The sequence below is a fragment of the Chlamydotis macqueenii genome, chromosome 3 (genome assembly GCF_036417535.1).
Source record: "Chlamydotis macqueenii isolate bChlMac1 chromosome 3, bChlMac1.mat, whole genome shotgun sequence".
In the NCBI taxonomy this organism is placed as follows: Eukaryota; Metazoa; Chordata; class Aves; order Otidiformes; family Otididae; genus Chlamydotis; species Chlamydotis macqueenii.
This window is the reverse complement of record NC_141558.1, coordinates 56,561,786-56,580,773: the sequence shown is the minus strand read 5'-3', so window position 1 is coordinate 56,580,773 and position 18,988 is coordinate 56,561,786. Positions and strand designations below refer to the sequence as shown.

The following is an 18,988-nucleotide window of genomic DNA, read 5'->3' as shown; positions in this document are numbered from 1 at the left end:
TACTTCCATCCTATATTTAGTTCTTATATCCTATATATCCTATATATCCTATATTTAGTTCTTATCAGCTGATTACTGATTGTTTCCGATAACAACATACTCCCAGGATTCATTGGATATATTGGAGTTAAGGTTAAGTTTCCTTTCATTGACTCTGTTTACTGCCGAGCATGCACTGAGATACAAAGCCCTTTTCTTTTGCTTAGTTTGATTTTGCAGGAGTGAACTCCAAGAATTCCTCAGTAATGTAGTAACAGACAAGCTCCAATACTGTTCTGCATTTTCTTTTTGACTGACAATTTTACTCAATTCTTCAAATGTTTCCTTGAATCAGTATGAAAGTGTCTCCTGTCATTACCTAGTAATTCAGTGTGATCTGTTTTCTTCCCCTATTTCCTTTTTAATAATATCATCAAGACATGTCGTGGTCATGAAATCAGCTCATGAAGTATTAGTATACCTACTTTCATTACACGAACAACACAACTTCCTATCTAAAAGTGAGAGTTTGTATTAGAGTCTGTCAAATAGTAAACCTCTGACATTTTCATAAAATAAAATGTTCAAATAGTCTCTTTTCTCTGATTCACCAGTTAGGACTCTCACTGAAATACACATTACTTGAGATCAAGGCAGGCGGTTACACACACCTGTAGCAGCATACAATACTTTCTCCTCCCCTCTTTATACGATCGGCACTTTTTCCCTATCCAGCCAACTATAGAGCAAAGAGAGCCTTCATTTTATTTTCTTTAACACAGACTTGTATATCTCAGGAATCTGTTGTGAGGAGAGACACTTAACGTGCTGCTGCAGCTCCCTCCATCACTGCTGAATGTGCTGATCCCGGGACGGTTCATTTGCCGTGTAGCCCCTGTGAGAAGGAAGGGAGTATCTATTGCTAACTGGAGCCAAGAGCATTTTCATGTTGTGCCTGAGATCTGGCAGGAAGAAAACAAGGAGAAATTGTGTGTGTCCATGTTTGGATATCACTTGCAAGAACCAAAGTAGTTTTAAATTTTTCAGTTTTGTTATTGTTTGAAATATGAACGAAGAGAGACAAAGGATATTTTACAAAAGATTTCCTATCAGGTTAGATAGAGAAGGGTTCCACCAAAATGCGTTCTGGGTCAGGTTCAGTATATCAACTAGATCAGGGAATTAATGTTTACTTTGTCAGATGAAAAGCTGTATAGGTTTTTTGTTTGCCTTCTGCATAATGTGAATTTCACAGATTGGTGTAGCAGAAACTCCTAAACCTGAGCCAGGTGCTAAACTTCAGATTTTAACAAAACTTCTAATCAGCCCCAAACAAAATTTTGAGAAATTCCCTTGCTTAGACTCCTAAAGAAGAGTTATGATATTCTGTATAATTTTCAGATGATAATGTTCATTTTTCAGTACAAATGTACATGCACATACACAGAAGCAGAACTTTGCCTTAGTATTTTTTTGCAAAGGCCGTGATTGTCTCCCACAGATGACACCCAGCTCCCTTAACTTTGCCCCCCTTAAAGGAAGCAACTGTTTAACCCTCCAATCCAGTTGCTTAGAGTCATATTTGTTGTAAGATATTTGTGCATATGACGGCTTTAGCCTGCTTCCCAGAATGAATGTGAGGCATATACAAGGGATGCAGAGACTACCCAGCAGTTTTCTTTCTGGCCGCTGGGTTGATGTTGTGGAAAATTGATTTCCAGTTGGATTCTCTCACTTCCTCTGCTTTTTACATTTTGGTTTCAGAATATCAGCCCACAATTGAGGGTGAGCATAAATAGCAGCAAAGGAAGTAAGGCATGGAGGCGAGAGGGCAGGTGGTAGGAGCTGAAATGGAAACAGTGAGGGGCAGACAACCATACGCATATAGTTATACAAACATGTATGTCTGGGTATAGCCCACAATCTCAGGATCTTGCTACATAAAACAAGAACAAAATTCAGATATTAATGTTCTCCCCAGTTCTCTCTTCTTATATATCCAAACTGAGCCTTTATTACTTTATTCCAATTTGAATAGTAATACAAGTGAAAGTAATCCTGACTTCGCAATATTGATTAGCTCTGTGCTTTGGATATTCAGCTGAGATGATATCTCTCACATCTCAAGCAAGTAGCATAGCTGTCAAAATACAGATGACCCAAAATATTTAACTGTTCATGTAAAATGGAAGTGCTTCAGCAGAAGAGAAAGAAGTACTCAAGAAGGACAAGGGCTTCGCCTTAGTATCACACATCCTAGCACCCTTTACTAACCACCAAGCTATTGTGGGCAGCTGTTTTATTGATGTGAATGTGATTCTACAGAACATTTCAATATTCATTAAAGAGTATTTTTGAAAGAATAAAGTTTTGTCTAAAATGTTTTTGTCAGCCTTAGTGAGGAGGATCTTCTAAAAGACAGGGTAAAGGAGCAAATGAAGAGTTAGAAGGATGACAGAAAAGCACTGACTACTGAGTATCTAGTAATCAAAACTTATCAGTGCAAAATATTTGACCACTACAGCTGCAGAAAAGGAGGATGGAGCACTGATTGTAAACTTTGGCTGGAGAAGGCTGACATTTTCAGACATGTTGCAGATTTGAAGTTTATTAGAGTAGAGAGAAGAGAAAAATCCTGGTGGTGACTGTAAACTCTTTAGTGAACCTTCACTGCTGCACCTTGTGCACTGGATAAATAGATTAATTTCCTTGTGCTTTGCCACAGAGCCAGGTGCTTACATCTCCTGGGGGGAAGATGAGAAGTGCAAATGCCAGCCCGTGTAGCAGAGACGAGCTGACTATAGGTTCCCTAATAAGAACTGTTTAAGATAGTTTCTGATTTCATGTGACGATGACATTTATGTAGAGGTATGGTGGCTTGAGGGCACTTTTTTGCTAATTTCATTTTCAAGCTCTTGCCTACATACTACATTCCACAGCTGTGAAATTACAAGCAAGGCAATGAAAATATTGGTTGGGTTTTAAAATAATTATTCTTATTTAAATTGTTAATATTATTGTTTCTTTAAATTGCTTTAAAAGTCTACTTGTTTTCAGTTTTATAAAATCTTGTTTAAAATCACTGATTTTTGAGCTATTTAGTTGTTTTCCACAAATCAGACCTACAAAAATTGCAATCTGCTTAATATTTTTAAACATTACCTTTGTGCATTTAGACTTTATAAACTATTACTGTTTACATTTTTAAGAGTGTTCTGTAATGCCTAGATGAACTTCATAGGTATGTGTGATAATTACAGCAAATCACAAGAATATAAAAAAATTCCAAACTGAAGAAGTTACCAATTTCACAGGTTTAAAGTGGTGTCTTAATTGGCTCGGAGCTGCAACTAAGTATCAAAGTGGAGAAAATCACCTAAATTTACCGTCCCCCTTAGTCAGCGGTAAGATTCATAGGGACCCTCCCCAAACCAAATAAGGCCAGGAAGAATGTGCTAAGCACTGAGTGTGCTAAGAATAAAGTTGAGCTGGGATGGATAAGGTTACTCTGACTCTATATTTCATGTTTCCTGACATACCCCCCAAAGAACTGCAATTATGCTAGCGAGGCTGCAGGAGCGTAAACATTTCATTCCCATTTCTCTTGCTTTTTGCTGCCTTTCCATGCGTTCCTGTCTATTTTAGAGCTGGGCTTTTTAAATTTTATTTGTAGGGTGCATGGTTCTTAGAATATTAGCAAAAACATGCTGAAGATTCAGTGTGAGGCACGGCTATTTTTATTAGAAGCTGATACTTTAGACTGAGCTTTAAGTGTTCCCTCTGGAAGGCCTTAGGTTGCTCTGGGACGGCAGGACTCTGCAGAGGAAAGAGGAAGTTTAGAGGGGCACAAAAGAAGAAGGAACAGACTTAGAAAAAGCAGAGGACCTCCCTCTTCTCATTCTGCAGCTCCTGCAAGAGCCAGGAACCCAGAAGTATTACCTAAGTTGCCACAGTAGATCTTGACCTTTCTAACAGAGTATCTCTTACCATCATCATCATGGCCGAGATTGCAGCAGAAGGTACGATAACTATTTTCAAATATAATTAACCAAAAATTATATGTACTTTGACAGTGTAATTGAGCTAGTGTGTCAATATGATTTGTTGCTCTTCATAAATGATGCTTTCACTCCAGGATCAGTTCATTTTGTTTGTTGGATTGCTTTCTACTTTTCTTTCCCATTTTTTTCACTCCTGTAGCCTGAGTTTCTACCAGTTACTGAAGCTAGATCTCTGTACACCTCTAAAAATAGCGTTGGGAGTCACATTTGCACAATACCACTGCTTAGGCAGCTCCATTACAGTGATATAAGGGTAACATCTGAATGTCAGCTGGTTCCACCCTCAAGCTTTTGCTCAGGTAAAGCTTTGGTAGTCCCTTATAACTGGAAATTGGTCAGAGTCAGAATAACTTCATTTGGGGGCCCTGATTTTTCCATAAGGAGCACGGACTATTTGTGAGCTGTACATAAAGTTACCGAAGGGTAAGAGCTATCAACTCTGCAATCCTTATTCAGCCAAACTTCTAAAGGAGCCAGTGAAAGCTGTGCTGAAATAAGTACACCAGAGCTAGGCCTGCAAGAATGAAAGGCAATTGTATTAACCAATAAACACGTATTCTAAAATATGAATATTTAATGTACTTCAATATTTCCTGACCATTCATGTTTAAATAACATTTTAGATGCATAACAATATTTTATCAACTGCGGTCAGACAGGGGATATATTTAAAATGCAACCTTCTTTAAATTTAATACTAAATATTTCAGTTGAATTTCATGCCAACCTGTTTTTTTCCAGTGTGGATTACTCCACTGCTTATCTGAATTTAATAATGACAGTACAAAAAAAAAAAAAAAAAAGGCTTTTAAACAGTCTTCTGTTTATTTTTATTCTTCTTGTCTAGGTTATGTGGTGTTTCAGTGTATGAAAGCTGTACTTTTCATCTTCCATTTTTCATCATTAATATTTCTAAGTGGATGTAGATTAAGCACTATTAGAGAGTGAGCCTGTTGTCTCCTAAAGGATTAATTTTAGGACTATGTAAAATTGTACAATCCTTGCATGATGTCAGGTTAGCCACAGCAAGGAGACAATGTGTGTATGACTTTTTAATCAGCAGTTGGATGGATCTATAATTTGCTTCTGACAGCAAATACTGCCAAAACAGGTGGTTTAGCTTGACACTCTAACCCAAATGCTAGCACTAGTTTCTTTGAGTATCCTTAAACCAGGTTTGTTGGAAGTATTGGTTATTTTGTAGCTGCTATCAGGGAAATCTGTGAAATTATATGTCTTCCAAAGTGCATGCATTAATACCGTGTCTGAGGAGCAGTATGGAGGTATCTCCAAGTGAAAAAAAAAAAAAAAATAGCAAGAATTTTAATCCAAAAGTAATAGCAAAAATAGAAGACTTTTCAATCAGTCTGGAAGTGACTTTTCAACCACTTATTTATTAAAGAGAAAAAATAAAACACCCTAAAATAAAATGAAAATAAAACAAAGACTCTGAAATATTTTTTTTAGTGCTTTTATAGTGTTTCTACAGATGTTCCTTAACTGTCATATTCTGTATCTTTCTTCTCTATTTTTTTCTGTGAAAAGCAATAGATTTCAAGTGGTAAGGGGCGTCAGCTCCATAGTAACCTGACCTTCAGCATGACAGGTAAATAAGCCATATAATTAGTTTAGTTTTGTTTTGTTTTGTTTTGATTTCTTGTATTTGGCATGGACTTATGTTGATTGGCTGATTTTTAAACTCTGGATTCACAAGATGGAAATTTTACTCATGGCAGAAAACTAAGAATTCAGCCTGCGGCTAATATTTCACTGCAGTCTATTTTCCTCTAGGGCTACTGCAGGCACTCACAAGGCAAACTGAAAGTTCAGATCTAAACTTGAGCAACATGCAATTTACACAAATAAAAAAACAATTAAAATATCTCTTGCTTTATACAACTCCTTTTTATACCTTTTGCTTTACATATCTCTTATTATTTTATTTTGTTTCATGTATCATGCCAGCCCGTGATTTGGTGAGGTCTTCATGACCTTACTAGGATTAAACTACTTGCTCCTTATGGTAGGTATTCTTAACTCTATTTTACACTGTCAGACACACATCAGCTAGGCTGTTGGGCTTCTTGCCTTTTGCGATACCATGCTGACATGTTAAAGAGCATGACACAACAGCAATGCAGGCTTCAACGCTACCGTGACCAGCGTGGCTGCTGGTTTAGAGAGATGGTCCAGCCCTAACAGTGTGCTGGTGCACATCTCAAAGTATCTTTTCTGACAGCCCATGTCAATACCATAATCCATTCAGAGACAGATGCATGGGGCTGATGGGGTGCTCTTTCAGATCGCCATCACAGTAGTGACAATGAGATTAAACAGCTTAAAAATGTAGCCACCAAGCAATGACCCTAGCCTATCTACTTGCATCGCAAGCCACATGCGCTGACTATTTGTGCACTACAAATTTTTAGTTGTGGAAATACTGGTGAAGTGTACCCAGTGAAAGATAAAAGAAGATCTCTGAAGATAGCAATTTATAAATGTCCTTAGAAAGATGGCAGGACCTAGGTCTCCTGCTGGAAAGTATTTAGGAGAGAATTCCAAAGGATTAACTTCAGCATCCTCATATTACACGTAATTGGAACCACAGCGATGTGCTATTGAAATGTGGAAGTCCTTAAAACTACAATAAAAAAAAAGTCAGTATAGATACTAAGTGCTCTGTCTTTGCAACATTCTCATTATTATTATTATTATTATTATTAAATTTTAGCTGTTACTGGGTATTCTGTAATGGCCAGGAACTTTACTGTGATCCACTTAAGAGCTTGCCTAGAAAGCCACAAGTATCTGACTATGCTACTCTCCTGTGTTTATGAGCATGACTGGGCTCAATGGCAGATGTAGTTAGAGCTGCCACTGCTGAAATACAAATACAAAAAAGCCTGGCACCTCTGAGAAATGGCTCCTACCAATGTACAGCTTAATCTGTATGTATGCAATAGTTCCAGCAGCAGCTCTGTAGTTGGTCCTTTCTAGTCCTATCTACTGCAGGTCACAGTGCAAGGTTGATGACTGTCCCCTGGTACCTCATCCTCCTGTGCAGGGAAGGATGAACAGACTCAGCTCTGCCTGTGCAATGCACCAGAGACTGTACATTGATCTAATCCAGGGAGGTGAGGAAAGGAGAAAGACAAGGTTTCCATGCCAGCTGTTGGTCTGACACAACTTATTTCCCCAGCGGAGCAAGAGAGAAGCAAGAGTCAAACAGAAATATGACAATGAGTCACAATTTGGTCCTTATTTTGCTACTGAGATCTGTGCAACTACACATTTCCTCTGTCTCGGAGCAGGCTGCAAGGAGACAGGCTAGCCCTGGGGCCACACACAGCTTGTCAGTGAAAAAATGAAAATTACCTTCTGGATTTCATTCCTTTTCTTAGGCTATTTGATAACTAAAAAAAGTTTCAAGATGTAAACCCTTTCAAAAGGCAGATTTAACAAGATCTGTAGACTTGAAGATTAATGTACGTGAAACCGATAGTGTATGAGAAATAAAACACAAGAGCCAGAGGGTAAAATCATAACAACTTCATGAGTGTGATGACCAAAAGCTAACAGCAGTCTGCAGTTGCCAAAAAGTTTAGTGAAGTCACACTACAGGCAAGCGGGAGACAGTCACTTCTTGTGATAATTCTTGAGTTGCTGCTAGAGGTGCTAGTTGTGCTGAATGTAAAAGGGGCCTAGATAAATAAATTATATTAGATAACTCATTTTCATGGCTAAAAGCATGTGAGGTGTTTCCCAGTTTTCAGTTAGACTGCTGTTTAAACGTTGAGGTAGGAGATTTCTATAGAATTTGTGTTGGGCCTGACCCTGTTCAACATCTTTGTCGGCGACATGGACAGTGGGATAGAGTGCATCCTCAGCAAGTTCGCTGATGACACCAAGCTGTGTGGTGCCGTTGACATGCTGGAAGGGAGGGATGCCATCCAGAGGGACCTTGACGGGCTGGAGAGGTGGGCCCGTGCCAACCTCAAGAAGTTCAACCAGGCCAAGTGCAAGGTCCTGCACCTGGGTCATGGCAATCCCAGGCACAAATACAGGCTGGGCGGGGAATGGATTAAGAGCAGCCCTGAGGAGAAGGACTTGGGAGTGCTGGTGGACGAGAAGCTCAACATGAGCTGGCAATGCGCCCTTGCGGCCCAGAAGGCCAACCGCATCCTGGGCTGCATCAAGAGGAGCGTGGCCAGCAGGTCGAGGGAGGTGATTCTCCCCCTCTACTCTGCCCTGGTGAGACCCCACCTGGAGTACTGCGTCCAGTTCTGGAGCCCCCAACATAAGAAGGACATGGACCAGTTGGAGAGTGTCCAGAGGAGGGCCACAAAGATGATCAGAGGGCTGGAGCACCTCTCTTATGAGGACAGGCTGAGAGAGTTGGGGCTGTTCAGCCTGGAGAAGAGAAGGCTCCGGGGAGACCTGATAGCGGTCTTCCAGTACCTCAAGGGGGCCTACAAGAAAGATGGGGAGAGGCTTTTTAGTAGGGCCTGTTGTGATAGGACGAGGGGTAATGGTTTTAAAATAGTGGGGGGTAGATTTAGATTGGATATTAGGAAAAAATTTTTTTCAATGCAAGTTGTAGAGCACAGGAACAGGTTGCCCGGAGAGGTGGTGGATGCCCCATCCCTGGAAACGTTCAAGGCCAGGCTGGATGAGCCTCTGAGCAACCTGATCTAGTCAGGGATGTCCCTGCTCCTTGCAGGGGGGTTGGACTAGATGACCTTTGAAGGTCCCTTTCAACCCTAACCATTCTATGATTCTAATTTATTTGCAATAAACAAATTTGCAAAATGAAAAGATGTCTTCTTATTCTGGCTTTCAGTGTTGACGAGGAAGTAGATAGTATACCTTTTGTAGTAAGGTAAGGAAAATACAACAATTTTGGCAATGGTCTACCCTTGTTCCGAAGTACCAGGTAAAGTCAACAACCTAATTACCCAGGGAAACAAAAAGTCAGAAAGCTCGGGACTGTCTACAAAAAAGTAAATCTCTGGAGGGAACAGAAGCTCCAAGCTCTCACTGAAATTCTTCAAAACTTGGATTCCTCTGTGTCTGTGGGCTTGGACACCTGAGCTGATTAGTTTGCAGCCTATGTGCTTTCTGATAGCATGTTGAGGTAAGCAAGAGCGAGGCTAATTTTGTTAGCTTAAGTTTTAGGTTTAAGAATTTGTAGGCAATGTTACTCACAGCTGGTATGGTATGTATGCATGTTCAGTTGGTATAGAGAAACTCTAACATGCCTTAGGTAGTTCATGACAAAGTCAACTAGCTGTGGACAGCAGGGAGCCTTAAAACCTATAAACCAAAGATTTAAGCTGATGCATTTTGTCCATGAGGGACTAAAAGTGTGTGTGCGGTGAACTTGTGTTTGCTGGTATGCAAACAGCTGGGCAGCAGGTCTGATCATTTATTCACTTTTTAAAGAAGACTCTTGTGCTCATAAGTATTTGGAACGTATTTTAAGGTTACCTATATAATGAGAAATGTATTTAAAAGCCTAGCAGCATTTTCAAGTTATTAGGGTGATCAGTTGCCACTGGTTTCAAACTGAAATCTGTGCAACTACTTAGATTCTCAAAAGTCCCAATCTACACCTTCAAGTACCTAATCCTTTTCTAGTCTGTACATATTTTGAGTACTTTTACACATTGCCTACAACATAAAGCCTCTGAGTAAGAGGTGGATTCATGCTGCTTTTACTGCTCTGCTCTGGAAAGCACAAACTGGTTTAGTTTAAAACATGTTTCATAATGCAGGTCTGGCTGTAGTCCAGGACACACTGAGGACAGAAAAACCAGAGTTGCCCTCTGCGAGGCAGGTCAGCTGCTTACAGAAATGAAGAAGCTTTTGTTTTCTTTCTGATGCCAATATTGGCTGGTTTCTGCTCTATTTAAGCAGATGGAACTCATAGACAGTGCTCATTTACCAGCTTAAACAACATTTAAAGCAGTAGAGCATAGATTGCTCTAAATAAAAACGATTGAAAAAGCTTTTAAATCATCAATTTTAATCATTATTTAAATCCGCGAACAAGAAACCTAGACTTCAAAACAGCAATTTTAATCTTTTTTGCATATGTCATCTATTATTCTTTTTCCCAAAAGAACGGAAGACATGCTAATTTCTATTGACTGATTACTAATATGGTGACTGAATGCAGCCTTTAGCACTGAATTTATGCCTTTTGCTTTTAGAGAGAAAGATAACCTAAATGTCTGTCTATTCATTCTGTAGTTCAGGAGCCATTTATCCAGATTCTTACTCTTTACATGGTGGAGTTTTACGATAGGTAATGGTAAATAGTGCATTTCTTTTTTACTAGATAATGATTTCATTTTCGCTTGTGATTTCTGTCAAGCTTCATTAGGATGGAAATTGGAATTCAACTAAAATGGTACAAACTCAGCATTTTAAAATTGTTTATTTATGTACTGTAAATGTACTGGATACATAGGAAAGTAATTTTAAATGGAACCTGGTTTGATAAGCTAAGTGATTTATTAAACAAATATAATACTACTTGTAATTTAGTTTCTAGCCATTGAATATATAACTGATAGATCTCATTTTTCTTCATGTAATGTTTATTCAAAGGTTAGAGGAAAAAAATCCATATTTTCTACTTTTGAAAAAAAAAAATTTAATTACCTATTGACATAGAATAAGATAATAATTGAGTTCAAATAGTAAAATAAATCGAAATTAAGAACATATTATTTGCATGTGCAAACAGGTCATACCCTCAAAAAAAAAAGGCTAGCTTCATTTGACTCCATCTGCTTAGCCAGTGACTTCAAAAAGCTCAGTAATTTCTGTAACTTTCTTCAGAACTGTAATGGCTTGATCATAGGTTTTTGTTTAAATAAAAGTGATTTCTATAGGTAGCAGTGTAAAAGTGTATAATAGTGCAAAAGTGTAGTCCTTAGCACAGGTTTTCTCAATTTCAAATTAAATTTTTAAAAGATGTATTTCTAAAAGCATTTAAAAAAAATTCAGTTTGTGATTCAAAAAACACCAATGATTATATTCCCTGCCTTACTCCACTTCAGCATCATTTGAGTGGGGCTTAAAAAGGAGAATTATCAAGGATTAATATTGAAATGTCTTCAGTAGTTGCAGATGTGTAGATAGGTGTAAAACAGCAATAGTGTGTCTTTTTTCTACAGTTCTTTCACACTCATTTAAAACCAATTCAAAGGTATGGTCAAAGAGGACTTTACAGAGGAGTGTAGGCTTAATATACTTGCTCCTTCACATTGGCAGACCAGACTGGTAACAGGGAATATGAAGTAGATAGGCATATCTGAACTATGAAGTGACTGCATCTAGAGTTATGGACAACTTAATTTAAAAGCTATGGACAACTAGCTATACTTTTTATCTATGTGAAAAGAACACTGTCCTGTTCTTTTGCCAGCTTTAAACATTTTTATTGGAAATTATTATTATTTCACCTTTTAGTCTTAGCCCTGTGTCTTTATATAAATCTTGCTTTGGTGCATTGGAACACAACCATTCAGACTTTAGATCCCTGAGTGGGAATGTGTTAAAGCAGCATGTGATGAAAAGGGACCAGCAAGATTTAGCTTCTAGTTTTATTCCTAATATATGCCTACAGCATAGTTGATTTATTGAAGTAAGTCTTTTTCAAGGCTTAGGAAGCAAATACATGGCTACCAAATATTTGACTAATGGTAGAGATAGCAACACTGACAAGTAGCAGCAGAGATACCCGATGACACTGCGAATGCATCTTGTCCTATCCCATATTCTGTCCTTTTCTTCATAGCCTCTGATAGTTTTTTTTTGCTCTATAGTAGTATTCCTTTTCCTCTTTCTCTTCTCCTCCCTCTTCCAAGATCTGATAATACTACAGGTAATATGCAGAAGATGTAACTCTGGTCCCTTCCCTAAGTGTGAAACAGGATTCCAAGAACACGGCAAAGCACACAGTAAGCAGCTACATTATTCTTCAGACTCATTAGATTTTGAGGAAAAGAGTTTAGCTAACAAAACAGATAATGTAATGTATAGGAGGTTAAACAAAAAAGCTGTAGAAGACACTGATTTTTTTTTTCATCCCAAACTCTCTCGTATGCTAATATGTTACAATTTCAGTTAAATCAGTTCAGTTCCTCAAAATCATGGTCAGTGCTGGGTTTTACCCTTAGAAAACAGAATGGAAAAGCTGTGGCTTTAAATTTTGAATAAACCTCACTTGAGTCCTGTGGCTGATTTGGGCTTTTTTTTAGAATCAGTCCTAGAGCACACTATGACTTTGTCTCTGGCCTAAAAGTTCTGTTTGGTGCCATGCGAAGGCATTTACTATAAGAAACAAAAATATTAAATGCCAGAAAGAAAAACTTTCTCACTGGAGAAGTCTCCACTTTCTATCTTCAAAGATAGTTTAAAAAAAATACTTTACAAATATGTAATAAGTAAAGACCTGCTACTCCCTGTACATGCTTATGTTCTCACAACTTCAAAACCATCTCTGTACCTTTGCCTGGAGTCAAATTGTCAAAGGTACAATGAATCTAAGCTTTTGTAGCCTCCTTTGGTATGTAAATGAACTGATTTTTTTCCTATATTCCATTATGTAGATTTAAGTTGTAGTTCTCTATGCGTGTCAGGAAGGCTAAATCTTGTTTCAGTGCTCTCTAAGAGGTTATTCACAATTGACACAATTGCCATAAATATAGTTTTCTGATAACTATTTTACTGGTTTTAGAGGTATAATTTAATACATCTATTCAAATATTAAGATTCTTATTTTGCTTTGACCGTTTCTTTCCATAACAAGTAGGACCTTAACTTTGGCTTCAGTCTATCTTTGTAACTCCTACTCAAGTTAACTGAGTTGGTACACGAACATATATGATGCAGGATGCAACTCAACATCCCAAACAGGTGATATCACATGTAAATTCAGTTCAGGCTATATACATTTTGTAGCTTTATAACTACAAATATTTAAATTGTAATCGTAATGTAAATTTTGTATAGTTTCAGTTGCTTTTCTTTCTTTTTTTTTTTTTGGAGAATACTTAAAACCCTCTTCTTCCTAGAGATTTTGTGGCATCACCATTCATGATAGAATTTAAAAATGCAAGCATTTCACAAGAAGAAATCCAAAGTTTGACCTACCTCTTTAAATCTTTACTGTTGTTTTGTTTTGCTTTGGCTTTTTACTAGCAGTATTATTGTAACACTAATTATAGCCAAAGATCCATGATAGAGGTTGAATGTGACCTCATCTGCCTGGGACAGCTCCATGATGTTGGCTGACTACGTTCTATCACTTGTAGCAGAACCACTACATACTCTGCTCTTAAGCTGTGTCACAACCTGTAAAGTTGATGAAGATGTTATTTTGGTAGTAGAGAGTGAATTCTGAGGATACAAGTTTTTCTCCTGCTCCAAAAAAAAGGAAGGGCTCAAATACTTTTTTTTTCTCTTTTTTTTTTTAATCTGTAAATATATTTAATAAAGTTATCGCTTTAATAAGAGGCATGCCAACTTAGAACTAAATATATGCAATTTTTTTTTTTTTTCACAGCAAGAGTAGCCCTGTTATCAGACGCCCAAGCAGAATTAATCCATGTGAGACACATTTATCCTAAAGTGCATCTCTTGTTGTAGACATTGTAATTTTGTATTGACAGAAAAGCCACCTGAAATACTCTGGAGAATGTAATTCCCTATTTTGCTGTTCACAAACCAGACGAAGTAACTGATTTCCAGATCAGGAATAGTGAAAACTCTTCTTTCCCAACCTACTCTCTCTCTTCCTTCCCCTTCCAGAAACAAGTGCAGCAGGGCCTTCTGCCCAGAGACTCACCTCCATGCCTATTCCCTGCACGCATCTCAAGTGAGAAATCCGTAGACTTTGTAATATAACTTTGTTATATTCTGCCTGCAAGTTGCTATTGAACCAGGTGTTTCCAGTGATTTGTTGCTGTTTTCTTTTAGTGATTTATCCAGAGCTCATGTAAGAAAGATCACAAGGGAAACTTTGCCAGGTGGCTGTTTTTCTGGAAAGAAGAGAGTTTTGTAACTTTGGAAATTATAGAGAAAACAGTTACAAATATGTGAGAATGCAATTTCAAGAAAGATTTTTGCTTTGCAAGGTTAGCTACAAATATTGATAAGGCTTCAGCACACACTTAAAATTAAATGTGAATTAAATGTGCAGATGCAGATATTAGTCTGTTAGGGTGGGCGGCAAAGTGTAATTTTGCCTGAGTTAATGAATTAAGATAATTTCAACTATATAGGCAAAACAATGTTGAGGACTAGGTTTTTGTCTTAAAAACTAATTAGTGGGAAGTTTCTTTTAAAATATATTTGCTATCATTTCATTTGTCACCCAGAATAGGCTAATGCATTTCATACTGTGAAGTGCTAAAGGCAGTTTCACAAAAGAGATGCAAATGACTAAGTTAGCTTTACAACATTGTTCCTATCCATTCTTCAGTGTGTCATGCTAAGGACAGAAAATCAGAAATAATGCTGCCTCTGGAGAGGCTGCCAGAACTATGAAGTGGCATTTGATCTATTTTTTTTTTAATGATTTACTGTAGTAGTGCCTAGAGATCAGAACTGCATTGGACTAGTCACTTCATGTAGCAAGAAACAGTCTCTACACTAGAATCTTACAATAATTTTAACTTGTAAAGATTCTTTGATTTCCTTAATATTTTAGAGAATAAAGTCCTCTTGGTAATATTTTAAGCTTTAATATTCTAGTAAAGTAAATATTAAACTGTACAACTCTCCAAAAGCGAACACTGAAATCCTTGAGAGTACTTCTAGTGCTCACCACCTCTGTTTAGGTATATAAACCATGCATTATGTTTTCTGCTTTTTAACTGGGATTTTTACATGAGTAACTCAAACAAGAGGAAAAGAGATTCTCCACTCTGCTGGAGACAGACAGGTCTGGTGAGCCTCCGGACCTATGAGCTTCCTCACCGCCCCCAGCCAGAGCCATTTGCAGTGGGACATCTCCTCCCAGGGCTAGATGGCTGTGGTGGTCCCATGTCCCCAGGTGCAGGGAGGAGGGTGGTTGAGCCTGTGCTCCCCATAGGCACATACCTCTCCTATCCACCTTCATTCTTCCCTTTCATCGTCTTTGGTCCTCTCCTTAGTCATCCCATCTATTAGAGTCTTAGTTCTGCTGTCTGAAATCACTGCTACTCCAAGCAGGACAGGCAGCAATAGTACTTCTTGCTTCTTGTATTTAGAGTGATTTTCAGACTTTTCCCAACTCTCAGAAATCTTCATGTTCTGAACTAATTTTTCACCACAGCAAAAATTAGTCTTTAAATAAATGTTCATCTTCAATGAGTTTTAGCAATAAGGCTTCAGACTTTGTAGTAAAGCTCTCTAAATTTAAAAAGACAAGTATCTTTGCAGGCCTAAAAAGGCCTAAAATTTCTTTCACAGTGTGACCTTTTCTTAGATGTTGCAAGCACTATGTAAAACTTCAACTGACTCATGTCTCTCTGTGGCCCTGAGGAGCTTTAAGAGATGTTGAATGCAACATAAAGTTTATTTACAAACATCTTCAAGTTGTAACTGTTGATTCCCTGTATATGCAGACTCAGTTGCTTTTCCCTTTATTCTTTTATTAAGCTGTTTCATTTTCTTGGCATTTCTCAAATGTGAACACAATGTTAACTTCCAGGGGGTTCCTTCTTTCCCTGAAAATGCCCAACTAGAAAGATATGGATTGCTTCTTATCTTGAAAACAGATATATATCAGTTGCATTGTAGCAATTCCAGTGTTGACTGTATCCCACTGGAGAAGGCAGCTGTTTTCCAGGTGAAAATATTTAACTAACGACAAAACCCACTTTATAATGCTATTACGTATCTATTTTCTAGCCCAGCAATCTCATTTTCAGCCAATTCCATTTCTCCTTTTTTTTTTTTTCGTTTACATGAATAAGCAGGAAGTGAGACATTTCATCTTGTTTTATAGGATGTTTGCAAAAAATTGTGCAGAAGTCTGAATTCCTGGTCATGCAGGCACACAGAACACAACAAATGGTGTTAAGAATTAGAAGGGAACAGTGAAATAAAGCTTATATTAGTAAGTCTCTAGAAAATACCCTAGATCTTCTTCCCACTCCGCACTACTCATTTTCTCATACCTGTTGAACAGTCTGTGATTCACTATGTAATATGTAGATCAGTCTCTAAACTGAAAAAAACCCCAACAAACCAACCAACCAAAAAAAGGCACATATTTTAATTTTTTTACATGAGAACAGGTATTAGAACAAACAAAAATGTGTGAACTGTGCTAAAAAAATTGAGTGTTTACAAAAGCCTATGCAATCCTGGTGTACACCACATTCCTCCTTCTCCTCTCAGTTCTCATCTTTGAATCTAAGTGATACCAAAGGTATGTACTTTTTCTTTTAAGATGTGCTTTACTTACATAAATATGAATGAAACATGAGATACATCATGAATGCACTTTAAGATAGAATATTCTGTGTATTCTGCAGACAGAGAGAGATATTAAAATCTTCAGACTTAGTGCACTTCATGAAGAACTGCACTCTGTCTTAAAGTCTGTGATTTTGCAGAATCATGTTGTAAACTTCAGAAACTTCAGCATTATTTTGAAAGTATATTTTATTATAATAGTTATCTCAATAGTTTCCTCATTAAAACAACTTTCATCAGATGTCCCTAAGTAATACACAAGTGAAAACAACCTTCCCAAAGATTCACTGGTTCAAGTTAGCCTGAATGAAAACTCAGCTGACATTTACAAGATACATTCTCTACATTCATGTTCATGAAGATATAATTCCACCTTTTTTCTCTAGCTCAGTTCTATTTTAATTTCAATTTTTACATTTGCCTTAAACTCTTTTACATCATTGAATAAATCAAGTCAATATCTTTGAAATCACTATTGTTGCTATTACTACTAACACAATCCTTGTTATCTTTAAGTTTTTGTTGAACATTATTTCACTTTGTCTAATTGAATAATTCTAAATCTTCAAAAAGTTGATGCACTTACTTAGGTCTTTAATGCAAGTTGCCTACATGAAGTTTGCTAAATCTCTGAATTTGGGTTTGGAAAAGATTCTCTTGTTTTCAGCTACAGTCAGGACTTCATATCTATGTTTGCTTTCAATCTTTTCTCTTCTTTCATGCCTTTCATTCTTTTGATTGGAAGAATCAAATTTTCTGCTACATTAAATGTAGAAGTACTAGCTTTTATTCTCACAGTGATTGGAGAGAATATTTTCAATAGTTTTGAATAAAACTAGAACTACAGTATTGTCTCATCAGCTGAAAAAGAAGAGCACATTCTATGCGACTGTATATTTTTAGTCCTTTATTATCAGTTAGTGAGTTGCTGATTGACTTTTGGTTGCAGAAACATTTATTTTGTTTTGTGTTTCCAGATTGCTTAGATGCTAGGGGGATGAAATGGGAAGATAAGGAATTCATGAATTATTTTATTCTTCATTGATTTTATAAGCAGCATTTAATGAATGCTTTTTCGGACATAGATATGATAATGTGCACTTCCCAACACATGGACTATTAATTTTCCATGGATCTCTTGTACAAATATCATTTTCATGTCTTGTGCCGTTCCAAAGGAATCACCTGAATCTATTCGGTATAAAAGTTATCTGTCCCAAATTTCCATTATATGAATCTGCAAGTCTTTCAGCACTCTAACTCTTTTTGGTCTAGACTTCTTTCTGCAGAGAAGTAGCTTCTGACTAAAGTTGATACTAACGCAGCACCCTGTGAGTTGAAGTATCACCTGGGATAGAACTACGCTCTACATGACACAAATCCTGACAATTTTTTCCATGAGAAGTAGTTAGAATCATAGAATCATAGAATGGTTAGGGTTGAAAGGGACCTTCAAAGGTCATCTAGTCCAACCCCCCTGCAAGGAGCAGGGACATCCCCGACTAGATCAGGTTGCTCAGAGCCTTATCCATGCTGACGCGGAAGTCACGGACACTGCTGACGACCAATATGATCAAGCAAATGCCAATTTATTGTTGATACATCCCGGTTAATATAGCCCTTCTAATTCCGTATCATGCACAAGCTCTCTACTAATTGGTTACCTATATCATGCATGCGCTCCTAGCTAAAATATGATTCGTTAAGTCTCTATGTTCACGCGCACGGCTCTCTCCACCTGCACCCTGCTTCACGTTCAGCCCCCAGTCACGTATGCCAGCTGTTTTCCTTCTTCTCAAGGTTGCTTCATTTACTTTCTCACAGGAAGCTTCATTACTTTCTCACAGGCGGCCTCATTATTTTCTCACAGGTGGCTTCAGTACCTTCTTACAGGCAGATTCAGTACTTTCTCACAAGCGGCTTCAGTGATGTCCTTGAGGCCTGCTGCTCACAAACATAACAATTCCATTTGGTCAGGATTGTTCACTAAGTGCCCCTGGTACTCCAGGTATCCAACACATCCAGCCTGGCCTTGAATGTTTCCAGGGATGGGGCATCCACCACCTTTCTGGGCAACCTGTTCCAGTGTTCTATAACTCGCATCGTAAAAAATTTTTTCCTAATATCCAATCTAAATCTACCCCCCACTATTTTAAAACCATTACTCCTTTTCCTATCGCAACAGGCTCTACTAAAAAGCCTCTCCCCATCTTTCTTGTAGGCCCCCTTGAGGTACTCGAAGACCGCTATCAAGTCTCCCCGGAGCCTTCTCTTCTCCAGGCTGAACAGCCCCAACTCTCTCAGCCTGTCCTCATAAGAGAGGTGCTCCAGCCCTTTTATCATCTTCGTGGACCTTCTCCAGCTGGTCCATGTCCTTCTTATGTTGGGGACTCCAGAACTGGACACAATACTCCAGGTGGGGTCTCACCAGGGCAGAGTAGAGGGGGAGAATCACCTCCCTCGACCTGCTG

The 18,988-nt window shown here is 38.0% G+C and overlaps 1 protein-coding gene across 1 annotated transcript in view; it reads left to right on the top strand.

The window, feature by feature from the left end:
* Positions 1-3,547: 3,547 nt before the first annotated feature.
* TRDN (triadin) overlaps positions 3,548-18,988 on the top strand; it is a 232,438-nt gene continuing 216,997 nt past the window's right edge. Inside the window, exon 1 of the mRNA XM_086744402.1 lies at positions 3,548-3,998. Within this exon, the coding sequence (XP_086600528.1) occupies positions 3,977-3,998 (22 nt within the window). The 5' untranslated portion in view covers positions 3,548-3,976. The remainder of the gene's footprint in view (positions 3,999-18,988) is intronic.